The 12,764-nt window shown below is 45.4% G+C and overlaps 1 protein-coding gene across 2 annotated transcripts in view; it reads right to left on the bottom strand.

Moving 5' to 3' along the window:
* LOC144684706 (uncharacterized) overlaps positions 1-12,764 on the bottom strand; it is a 72,129-nt gene that overhangs the window by 38,291 nt on the left and 21,074 nt on the right. Inside the window, exons 2-4 of one of the 2 annotated variants that reach the window (XM_078548833.1) lie at positions 9,275-9,440; positions 7,483-7,622; positions 6,412-6,540 (exon numbers count right to left, since the gene is read on the bottom strand). In XM_078548833.1, coding sequence (XP_078404959.1) covers positions 6,412-6,540; positions 7,483-7,622; positions 9,275-9,440 — 435 coding nt within the window. The remainder of the gene's footprint in view (positions 1-6,411; positions 6,541-7,482; positions 7,623-9,274; positions 9,441-12,764) is intronic. The other variant, XM_078548834.1, reaches the window with a different exon arrangement.

The raw sequence follows: 12,764 nt of genomic DNA, 5'->3' as shown, positions 1-12,764 counted from the left end.
GCCCCTGACCGTGATTTCACACTGGCGGGCCAATTTAAGCCCGCCCAGCGTGAACGGCGGCTCCCCAATGGTCAGGAAGGGATGGGTGGGGGTGGGGATGGGGGCCTGTCGGCCGCCTGGTCCATTGGTGACCCGGCGGCTGGTTTAAAATTGGCACAGTCAGGCCCTGGGGGGCTGCTGGCGAGGAAGACATCTTCAGTGTTGTTAGCAGGAGATTCAAAATTATTGATTCCAATGCGGCTGCAGATGCCAGGCGGGAGCACAGGTCAGGTGGGCACTCAGCCTCCCGGTTTTCTGACGAGTGCTTCGCAGCCCTCCTGGAGGGGGTGGCTGCCAGGAGGGACACCCTTGTCCCAGGGATGGAAGGAGGAGGCCACCGCACCTAACCAAAAGAGCTTGGGAGGAGGTGGCAGCGCTGGTTAGCAGCCATGATGCGTGCTGCGCCTGTTTCCAGTGCTGCAAGAGGTTTAATAACCTGCTGTACTCAAGCAGGGTCAGTACTGTGTTGGCACGGATCAGTCTATTAAGTGTTAAGGTTTGGCCGTCCCCCCTGTGGAGCTCAGGGGTGCTAGAGTCTGAGTGCCAATTGTCAATGACACCGGATCTGGCCAAGGGGGTGAGCCCTGTCTGCTTGGGCTGAGTGCCTTGTGGATCGAGGCCACAACTTGGATGTGCCCTGCAAGGTGTTCCTCAGGTGGGGTTGGCCAGGCTGCAATGGTGCTGTAGGTAGAGAGCGGACTAATCAATGCTCCTCTGTCCTTTCAAGAGAAGACAGCCCATAACAACATTGAGAGGTTGCGGACCAGCGAAGGCCCTGCTAACCTCCCAATCCTAACCAGATACGAGAGGACACGTTGGAGCTGGAGAAGTGCCAGGCACCTCGGTCAACTGGCTGCGGAGAGGCTGGGGTGTCAGATGAAGGTAAGAGTACAGAGCACAGAGGTGAGAATTTCGGATGCTGCAAACATTCCTGTGTAGCCTCATCATTGATGGGAACCTCAAAACTGGATTCCCCATTGATCATTGAAAGACGAGGGCACCATGATCAGATCTCCATTGTCTCACCAGGGTGCCTGGCATGCACAGTGACAGTGTGGTGACTTAGTCATTGCTCTCCCTTAGGTTTGTCACCATGAACCCAATCGTAGGGCCCCGAAGGCCCACCCCTGATGCCAGAGGGCCTGCGTCACACCCGGTCTCTGAACCAGTCACTAGTGCAGATACCAGCACCTCAGTGTACATTAGATCAGTGGCTAGAATGTCGGAGAACAGCGGTCAGGGCACTTCACACTTGCTTGAGGTGCAGGCGGAGGCAGAGAGTGCCCAGGGTGCTGGCAGTCAGAGGACTGCTAGAGACCAGGACGATGCTGAGTCGAAGGCAGATTATGAGCCTCTGGCATTAGGCAGCAGATGTTGGATGTCCAGTGGGATGTGTGGGAGGATCTGGTGGAGATCCATGAAGGTCTGTGTGCCATTGTCTCAGTTATGGAGGAGTGCATGTGGAGCATCAGCACTGTGTTGAATCTCATGGCCGAGAACACTGCCTCCTCCATTAAGAGAGCAGTGGCTTTCATAGAGAGGGTGCTCCAGGAACAGAATGAGGGGTTCCTGGGGTTGCGCCCGGACATGCAAGCCATCACACAGGCAATGACCTTCGGTGGTCAGTGTCCATGTGGGAGATGGATGAGGCACCTAGTATCCCAGCTAGATGCCTGTCCATCAATGGTGAGCAGGGAGGTCCAGCGCGACCTCATGTTGGCGCATGAGCCGCTTGTCAACTCTATGGGCTGCTCTCAGGGTGCTCTGGATGACAGCAGCAGCACCTCCGCTCCTCTGCCAGTGACCGTGACATCCTGATGAGGCTGCGGCGACTGGGGAGATGCCAGCCTTGGCACTGGCTGCTCCTTCCCAGGCGGGGCCAGCACAGGCTCCACTGGCCAGAAGACGGCTGCCAAGGTCATCAAGGCCAACAGGACAGCAGAGTCAGCAGGCTGTCTCCAATGCCGCTGCCAGCGAGGGGGGAGCACCAAGACGTAGAATTCACAAACATGTTTAAAGCACCATGAGCACAAGAGGGACATGTCACGGGTCATCTTCTGTTGTGTCATGTTTTGTTTATTTTAACTGGTCTGGGGTGAAGACCAGAAAAGGTTCTGTTAATTTGTTTTGACTGTCATTGTGAGATAAATTTTCTTTTGTTGTAATGGCCTGAGTATGCTTCACCTTTTTTATTCAATGCGATGCTGGGTATGCCAGTATGTAATGCTGGACATGGGTAGCTCAAAATTTTATTGCACAGGCACAGAGTGGACTTTAGGGTCAAAGAAATGAGTCATTTCAGACATCTGGGATGCAGGCAGCAGCCCTGACATGAGCTGGTAGCGCAGCTGATACAAAGATAGGTGGAGGGACAGGTAGTATTGAGGAGGCGGGGAGGCTGCAGAAGAATTCAGTCAGGTTAGGAGAATGGGCAAAGAAGTGGCAGATGGAATACAACATGGGGAAGTGTGAGGTCATGCACTTTGGTAGAATAGAGGCATAGACAATTTCTAAATGGGGAGAGAATTCAGAAATCTGGAGTGCAAAGGGACTTGGGAGTCCTAGTCCAGGATTCTCTTAAGGTTAACTTGCAGGTTGAGTCGGTAGTTAGGAAGGCAAATTCAATGTTGGCATTTATTTTGAGAGGACTAGAATATAAAAGCAGGGATGTGCTGCTGAGGCTTTATAAAGCTCTGGTCAGACCACATTTAGAATATTGTGAGCAATTTTGGGCCCTGTATCTCAGGAGGGATGTGCTGGCCCTGGAGAGAGTCCAGAGGAGGTTCACAAGAATGATCCCAGGAATGAAAGGCTTAACATATGAGGAACGTTTGAGGACTCTGGGTCTATACTCGATGGAGTTTAGAAGTATGAGGGGGGATCTGATTGAAACTTACAGAATACTGAAAGGCCTGGATAGAGTGGACGTGGGGAAGATGTTTCCATTAGTGAGAGAGACTAGGACCCGAGGGCACAGTCTCAGAGTAAAGGGAAGACCTTTTAGAACAGAGATGAGGAGAAACTTCTTTAGCCAGAGAGTGGTGAATCTATGGAATTCATTGCCACAGAAGGCTGTGGAGGCCAGGTCATTGAGTGTATTTAAGACGTTGATAGATAGGTTCTTGATTGGTAAGGGGATCAAAGGTTATGGGGAGAAGGTGGGAGAATGGGGTTGAGAAACTTATCAGCCATGATTGAATGGCAGAGCAGACTCAATGGGCCAAATGGCCTAATTTCTGCTCCTATGTCTTATGGTCTTATTTGGCAGCCTAGCTGAAAGAGCATTGGATCAATATGTCCCTGGTGTCCCTGCCTCCCTGGAGGTTACTGAGGTCTGCCTCCATGCCCTCAGCATTCTCTTCACCGTGCTCCTCTTCTGACTCACCACTGGAGTCAGCCTCTGTGGCCTGTGCAGCTGCGTCAAGATCCTCTTCCTCCAGTGGGTCCCCCCTTGCCAGTGCCAGATTGTGGAGAGTGCAGCATGCAACCACTATCAGTGACACCCGCTCTGGGGGGTATTGGAATGCTCCCCCTGGACGGTCCAGGCATCAGAAGAGAGTCTTCAGAAGGCCTAAGGTCCTCTCTATCACCATCCTTGTGGACACATGGCACCTGTTGTATGGCTGCTCTGCCTCTGTTCTTGGGTGGCAGAGAGGCGTCATGAGCCACCTTTTGAGGGGATAGCAATTGTCGCCCAGCAGCCACCCATCCAGTCGGGCTGGAGCACTGAAGAGCCCCGGCACCTGGGAGTGTCTCAGGACATAAGTGTCATGGGAGCTGCCAGGGTACCTTGCACAGACTTGCAGAATCTGCATCCCGTGGTCACAAACTATCTGCACATTCATGGAGTGGAAGCCCTTCCTGTTGACAAAGGCACCCGGCTGACCCGCTGGCGCCTTGATGGCTACATGTGTGTAGTTGATTGCACCCTGGATGTGGGGGAAGCTAGCAAGCGCTGCGAAGCCTCTGGCTCGCTCAGCCTGGCTGGCTTCATCGATACAATAGTGAATGAAAATCAATGCACGCCTGAGCAGAGCTTCCGTCACCAGCTTGACACAACTGTGCACAGCTGATTAGGAGACTCCACAAAGGTCCCACACTGATCCCTGGAAGGAGCCGGAGGCATAGAAGTTGAGGGCACTGCAGATCAACATGAATCTATAATGCTCATCACTGATTCACACACTGTAGGTCAATGTGAATCTATAATGGTCATTAGTGCTTCACACACTGTAGATCAATGTGAGTCCATAATGGTCATTACTGTTTCACACGCTGTAGATCAATGTTGATTCACACACTAGATCAACCTGAGTCTATAATGGTCATTGCTGTTTCACACACTGTAGATTGATGTGAGTCAATAATGGTCATTACTGTTTCACACACTGTAGAGCAATGTGAGTCTATAATGGTCATTACTGTTTCACACACACCGTAGATAAACCTGAGCCTATAATGGTTATTACTGTTTCACACACGGTGGATCAACGTGAGTCTATAATGGTCATTACTGTTTCACACACTGTAGATCAGGTAAGTCTATAATGGTCATTATTGATTCACACACTGGATCAACCTGAGTCTATAATGGTCATTGCTGTTTCACACACTGTAGATTGATGTGAGTCTATAATGGTCATTAATGTTTCACACACACACTGTAGATCAACGTGAGTCTATAATGCTTATTACTGTTTCACACACGGTCAATCAACGTGAGTCTATAATGGTCGTTACTGTTTCACACACTGCAGACAAACATGAGTCTATAATGGTCATTACTGTTTCACACACTGTAGATCAATGTGAGTCTATAATGGTCATTACTGTTTCACACACTGTAGATCAACGTGACTCTATAATGGTCATTACTGTTTCACAAGCATGAGGCTACAATGGCTATTACTGTTTCACACACAGTAGATCAATGTTTGTCTATAATAGTATTATTGATTCACACCCTGTTGGTCAACGTGAGTCTTTAATGGTCATTCATGTTTCACACACACTGTAGATAAATATGAGCCTATAATGATTATTCCTGTTTCACACACGGTCGATCAATGTGAGTCTATAATGGTTATTACTGTTTCACACACTGTAGATCAACGTGTGTCTATAATTGTCATTACTGTTTCACACACTGTATATCAATGTGAGTCCATAATGGTCAGTACTGTTTCACACACACTGTAAATCAACTTGAGCTTATAACGGTCATTACTGTTTCACACACTGTAGACAAACATGAGTCTATAATGGTCAATACTGTTTCACACACTGTAGATCAATGTGAGTCTAAAATGGTTGTTACTGTTTCACACACTGTAGACAAACATGAGTCTATAATGGTCATTACTGTTTCACACACTGTAGATCAATGTGAGTCTGTAATGGTCATTACTGTTTCACACACTGTAGGCAAACATGAGTCTATAATGGTCATTACTGTTTCACACACTGTATATCAATGAGAGTCCATAATGGTCATTAATGTTTCACACACACTGTAGATCAACATGAGACTATAATGGTTATTACTGTTTCACACACTGTTGACAAACATGAGGCTACAATGGCTATTACTGTTTCACACACTGTAGATCAATGTTTGTCTATAATGGTATTATTGATTCACACTCTGTTGGTCAACGTGAGTCTATAATGGTCATTCATGTTTCACACACACTGAAGGTAAACATGAGCCTATAATAATTATTCCTGTTTCACACACTGTAGATCAATGTGAGTCTGTAATGGTCATTACTGTTTCACACACTGTATATCAATGTGAGTCCATAATGGTCATTACTGTTTCACACACTGTAGATCAATGTGTGTCTATAATGGTCATTACTGTTTCACACACTGCAAATCAATGTGAGTCCATAATGGTCATTACTGTTTCACACACACTGTAGATCAACGTGTGTCTATAATGGTATTATTGATTCACACACTGTTGGTCAACGTGAGTCTATAATGGTCATTAATGTTTCACACACTGTAGATCAATGTGAGTCTATAATGGTGATTACTGTTTCACACACTGCAGATCAATGTGAGTCTATAATGGTCATTACTGTTTCACACACTAGATCAACGTGAGTCTATAATGGTCATTACTTCTTCACGCAATGTTGATCAATGTGAGTCCATCATGATTTGTTTCTTGTACAATTTGGCTTTACATCACTGGGAATGATTTGGATGTTTTAGAAAAGTGCAACCAATTGTATAATCCAAAGCAAAATTCCAGTAATCTGCCAAGTTTTCTTATTGTAGAAGCATGTGCTGTGAAAGCAGACTCAGTTACAGGTACAGAAATTGAAGGATAGCTGAGAGGATAACAGTGAACTGCAGAGATACCTTTCATAATGTGTGAATTGCTGGTTGTGCTTTTCCCTGAGATCTTGGAAGTGTTGCTGATTCTGCTTACTGCTGGCTCAGCAGGAGACAGCATCAATGATGAATTCTCAGAACCACACATTTCATATTCTGTATGTTAGGAAAAAAATGGACAATTATCAGTGTTTGAAAATAACACACACACCCACACGCACTCAAGAGTGGACACATGGATGTGGACCCAAGCACACACAAAGACACATCCACACAAGCTATCGCACACATACATGAACACACATGGTCACATGCACAAACACACGCGCACAAGTATGCATGCACACACAAAAATCCAAACAGAGGCAGTTTGTTGATTAGCTTCCAGCTCCTGCCAATGCTGCTTTTTCCCGGGAGAGTCAAAGATGAACATAAACTAGCCATCACATGGATCCAGATCCTTTCCTCCCTGTCAGCAATATGTGGACAACCTGTGATTGCACCACACTATCTGCTCATTGGGAGTTGGTGGCATAGTGGCAATATTGCTGAACTAGTAATCCAGAGATCCAGGCTAATGCATTGGGGATATGGGTTCAAATCCCACCATGGCAACTGGTAGAATTTAAATTCAATTAATAAATCTGGAATATAAAGGTAGTTTCAGTAATGGTGACCATGAAGCTATCATCAATTGTCATAAAACCCCATCTGGTTCACTAATGTCCTTTAGGGAAGGAAACCTTACCACCCTTTTCTGGTCTGCATGTGACTCCAGACCCACAGCAATGTGGTTGACTCTTAAATCCCCCTGACATGAATAGCAGGGTCAGTTCAAGGGCAATTAGGGGTGGGTAACAAATGCTGGCCTTACCAGAGATGCCCTCATCCCATGAAAGAATAAAGAAAAGGAAAACCCCTTCACCACATGACAACCCTTGAACTCTATCAGCTGGTGCCAGGGTCCCTTTTAAAAGTGGGAGTCTCCCCATCAGATCACTTTTAAGATGTGGAAGATTCCTAGCAGACTCCTTTATAATGAAAGAGTTTCCCACGAGGATAACTTTATTTACCATGGTCGGACGAAATGTCACATACCTGTCGCGTTGAAGCAGAACACATCAAATTTTTTGGTCTCTTGCTTGTAACCTGTGTAGACCCCTGAATTGTTTTGTGCACAATGGGGATGAGCATTTACTCGAGGGATGGCAATCAGAGGACCCTGGATCCACCCGTATCTGTGGAGCAATGCCAAGCAGAGCATAGAGTGTGATTGAGAGCAGCAGGTCAGTACTCAATATTCAGATTTGTGAAACTGAAATGGATGTGCTTAAAGTCTCCTCTATCTGACGGCTGAGAGTCTGTGGGGAACATAGGCTTGTCCCAGATGTGATGAAAATCCCCCAGCCTATTGACTGTAAATGAGTGCATTTAGAGGAGTTTTCCAACAGCGCAGGTTCAAACTCCATTACCGGCTGTGCTATTTCATGGAGGCCCTGCCTCTTAGCCTTGCCCCAAGCTGGCGGAGTGTTGGCCCCTCAAGCTACAAGTTGCCAAAATTGTCTCTCTAATAGAGAGAGATGCCTATAGTCCCTTCAGGCTATGGCTAGATAATGATGATGAGGGTAATTTTAACCTTGATCTGAGCCTGGGAATCATTTGCTATCATCCAGAACCAACCTAGAAACTCTCTCCCTTTACTTTTAGTCCTTCTTCCTTTTACCATGCTCCAGTTTGCTTGTAACAAGTGCAGGGGGTCTCAACTGTTCTGGTTCCAGTCAGACTTTGGAAATTCCCCTTTTATTTGGTGTATTAAGGATGTAGACAGCTCAGAACCAGGGGGATATCAGCAAAATAACTCTTCACAGGAAAGTGACCTCAAATGGTTTTGATGGAGGGGCAGCGTTTTATAAAATGATACTGGTGGGAACTAACACTGTTATAAAGGGTCCGTTGGAGAGACTCCCTTTTTAAAGAGATCATGATGGTGAGGATGGGGGTTCTCTTCTCAAAGGGAATCCTGATTGGGAGGGCATACGAGTGATTCTGATTGGGGCCAGGGGTTGGGGGGGGGTGGGTGGCGGGGGTGTGGGGGGGGAACTCCCTTTTTAGAAGGGAGCCTGTTGGGGAGGAATTCTGACTTTTAAAGGGAGCCTGGAGTGTGGAGGCCAGGGGCCTCCTCCTTAAAAGTGATCCTAATGGGAAGGGGACCTCTCGCTTTTAAAAAACATCCTTGGTATAAAGGGCTCCTGACAAAAATTAGTTTGTATTTGCTTGACTGGGTGAGATAACCAGCAGTGGGAGGGGTACTGAAACTTCTCATAGTTGGAGGGGAGTTTACAGAGGGATATAAAAACCAACTTCTAGAATATTCTGCTGATTAATCCGTCTACGTAAGCTTTATGCACCAAACCCCAACTTACTTGCTGCTGAGCTACCACAGGTTAAAAGCCTCCTACACTGCTCTGGAAATATGTTTTTAAAATTTTATTTGACCACTTTCAGTTATGAATTATTAAAAATATTGGCGATGATGAAAAAAAATACTGTTTGGCCGACAGTCGAGATTAATCCAATTGGGTAACTAAAGTCTGTTCAGTTTCCTATTGGCTGTGGGAGGGTAGTGTGCCCAGGTGATGGACCAATGTTGGGAATGTGGAGGGTCACATGATGAAACCTCCAGGATTACACCCCATCAGAGTTGGTGACCTGACTTGTGAGTCGTGACTCAGTTTGATAAACCCTAGTGCTTTTGTCATGAAAAGATATTTAGTTGGTAACAGTGCCTTTCTCAGCCACCAGGGGGTAGATAAACTATCCCAGTCCATTGACCTGAAATAACATCTCACTTCCAACAAAGAGACGGGCTTTCATTCTGGAATGTCCTTACCTGCAGGTTTCATAGCCTGCTTCCTGAGCCCTCTTCAATTGTTCCAGTGTTGCTAGGGTGGTCCCAAGGGACTGGCACAGCTCTGCTGCAGCCTTGAAGTCCAGTTGGTAGCGCCCACCTGACTCCTTCTGAAAGACTCCATGGTGCCTGCACTCCGTATTCACATCTGAAAACATAGCGGAGCTCCTAGAGTCTTACTATTTCAGATCACACTCGTTTCACACCAACACATGCACTTAACACAGGCAACTGAGCCATGCACATTTAGAGGAACTGCATATCAGTTCTCGCTGCACTTGCTGTTCCTGTTTTAAATTATACAGTGTTTTTATTGTACACTTCTGTATCACCAGTAATAGTGCTCGAGGTAAAAGGAAATTGTCTCTCCCTTACTAGAACCATTTTGTTGCTTCTTTCTCATAAACAAGATACAACAAAGGTTATGGACCCTGACAAGGTTCCCAGCTATATTGCTGAAGACTTGTGCTCCAGAACAATCCGCACCACTAGCTAGCTTTTTCAGCTACAACACTGGCATATCACCAACAACGTGGAAAATTGCCAAGTAATGTCCTGTCCACAAAAACAGGACAAATCCAATCTGTTTCCATCAGTCTACTCTCAATCATCAGCAAAGTGATGGAAAGTAACTTTAACAATTATATCAAGGTTCACTTATTCATACTTGCTCACTAATGCTCATTTTGGTTTCTGCCAGGACCATTCAGCTCCAGATTTCATTAAAACCTTGGTCCAAACATGAACAAAAGAACTGAATTCTAGAGGTTACGTAGGATTATATGGGATATACAGCATAGAAACAGGCCATTCAGCCCAACCAGTCCATGCCAGTTTTTATGCTCCACTCGAGCCTTCTCCCAACTTTTCTCACCTAAATCTACCACCGTAACAATCTATTCCCTTCCCTCTCAAATGCTTGTCTAGTTTCCTCTTAAATGTATCAAGACTTCACTTCAATCATTCCACATTCTTACCATTCTTTGGATCAAGAAATTTCTTCTGAAATCCCTATTAGATTTCTTGGTGACTATCTGATAATGATGACCTTTAGTTACGTCCTTCCCCACAAGAGGAAACATTCTCTCTGCCTCCATTCTATCAAAACCTTTCAGAATTTTAAAGACCCCTATTAGGTCCTCATTAGCTCTCTGAGGAAAGAGACCCAGTCTGTCAATCTGTCAATCCTTCCCTGATATGTATAACCATGCATTTATGGTATCATCTGTGTAAATATTCTCTGCACCGTCTCCAGTCTCTCTGTATCCTTTTTATAATATAGCGGCCAGACTGCACACGGTACTCTAAGTGTGGTCTAACCAAGGCTCAATACAGATTTAACATAACACCCTTACTTTACAATTCTATCCCTCTAGGCATAAAACCCAGTGCTTGCTTTACTTTTTTTAATGGCCTTACAAAGCTGTGGTGCAACTTTTAGTCATTGGTGTATTTGTACTCCAGATCCCTTTGCCCCCCTACCCCACCTAGGCTTGTACCTTCCAAGTAATAAGTGACACATGTATTCTTCCTACCAAAATGTACTACTAAATTTATCTGTGTTGAACTTCACAGAATCACAGTATTTTTACAATACAGAAAGAGGGCTTTTGGCCTATCGAATCTGCACTGGCTCTCTGAAAGAACATTCCACTTAGTCCCACTCCCCTGCTTTATCTCCGTAACCTTGCACATCCTCTCTTTTCAGGTGGCAATCCAATTCCCTTCTGAATACCTCGATCGAACCTGACTCCTCCACCCCTTCAGGAAGTTTGCTCCAGACTGCAACCACCCTCTGGGTGAAAAAAAATTTCCTCACATCACATTTACTCCTTTTGCCAATTATTTTGAACCTGTGCCCCCTAGTTCTTGATGTTCTCTTGAGTGGAAACAGTTTTTCACTATTTACCCTGTCCGTACTCCTCAGGATCTTGGATACCTCTATCAAGTCTCCTCTCAGCTCCTTTTCTCAAATGAAAACAGTCCCAACCTCTCCAATCTATCCTCATAGCTACAGTTCTTCATCCTGGGAATCATTCTTGGGAATCTCCTCTGTACTCTCTCGAATGCCTTCACATCCTTCCTCAAGTATGGTGCCCAGAACTGGACGCAGTACTCCAGATGAGGCCTAACTAGTGTCTTACACAAGTTCAACATGACCTCCTTACTCTTGCACTCAATGCCCCTGTAAATAAAGCCTAAGCTACTATATGCTTTATTAACTGCTCTCTCAACATGCCCTGCCATCTTCAATGACCTATGTACATATACAGTACATTACTGCATCTCTTTCAGAGGCTTTCCCTTTATTTTATACTCTCACCATATCTCTCCTGCCAAACGAATCACTTCACACTTCTATGCATTGAACTCCATCTGCCACTTGTCTGCCTAATCCACCAACATGTTTATGTCCTTTTGAAGTTCAAGACTGTCCCCATCATAGTTGACAACATTTTCAATCTTTCGGATCTTCTGCAAATTTTGTAATCATGCCCTGCACACCACCGTCTACGTCATTAATATATATCAGGAAGAGCAAGGGTCCCAACACTGAGCCCTGGGGAACTCCACTACAAACCTTCCTCCAATCTGAAAAAACAACCATTTATCACCACCCTCTGTTTCCTGTCACTCGGCCAATTTCTTATCCAAGTGCCTGCTTTCCCTTTTATTCCATGACCTAGAATTTTTCTTACAAGTCTGTTGTGTGGCACTGTATCAAATGCCTTCTAAAAATCCATATATACCACATCAACAGCATTTCCTTTATCTACCTCCTCAAAAAACTCCAGCAAGTTAGTTAAACTTCATTTACCAATTATTTCCCATTCTGCAAGTTTATTATTGTGCTCCTGGAATTTGTTGTAGTCTTCCTCAGTACTGATTATTCTTCCCCGCTCGCCCTGCAAACCCCACCGCCCCCCCCCCCCCCCCCCCACTGCCCCCCACTGCCCCCCTCCACGACCACACACACACAATTTGGTGTCATCTGCGAATTTAGAAATTATGTTTTTCATTTCAAAGCCCACATTGTTAATGTAAATTGTGAATAGCTGTGGTTCTAGCACCCATCCTTACGGAATGCCACTTCCCATCCTCTGCAACTCTCAACAGCTATCCTTTACTTCCACATGCTGCTTTCTGTCTTGAAACCAGCTAGAAATCCATTCTGCCATTTGTCCCCTGACTCTGCATTCTCTAACCTTATTCATTATGCTATTATGGTGCATTTTGAAAATCCCGATAAATTACATCTACTATGTTACCATTGTCTACTCCCTCTGTTACTTCATCAAAAAATTCAATAAGGTTGGTTGAGCAAGATTTTCCCTTTCGAAATCTATGCTGACTACTCATTAATCAATGACTGAGGTGAGACTGACTGTTCTTGGCATCGCGGGAATATTTGATTGAGTGTGGCATCAAGGAACCCTAGTAAAATTAAAATCAATGGGACTCAGGGTTCAAA

The sequence above is a fragment of the Cetorhinus maximus genome, chromosome 9, assembly GCF_964194155.1.
Source record: "Cetorhinus maximus chromosome 9, sCetMax3.hap1.1, whole genome shotgun sequence".
Classification (NCBI taxonomy): Eukaryota; Metazoa; Chordata; class Chondrichthyes; order Lamniformes; family Cetorhinidae; genus Cetorhinus; species Cetorhinus maximus.
This window is presented reverse-complemented; position numbering and strand designations above follow the sequence as displayed.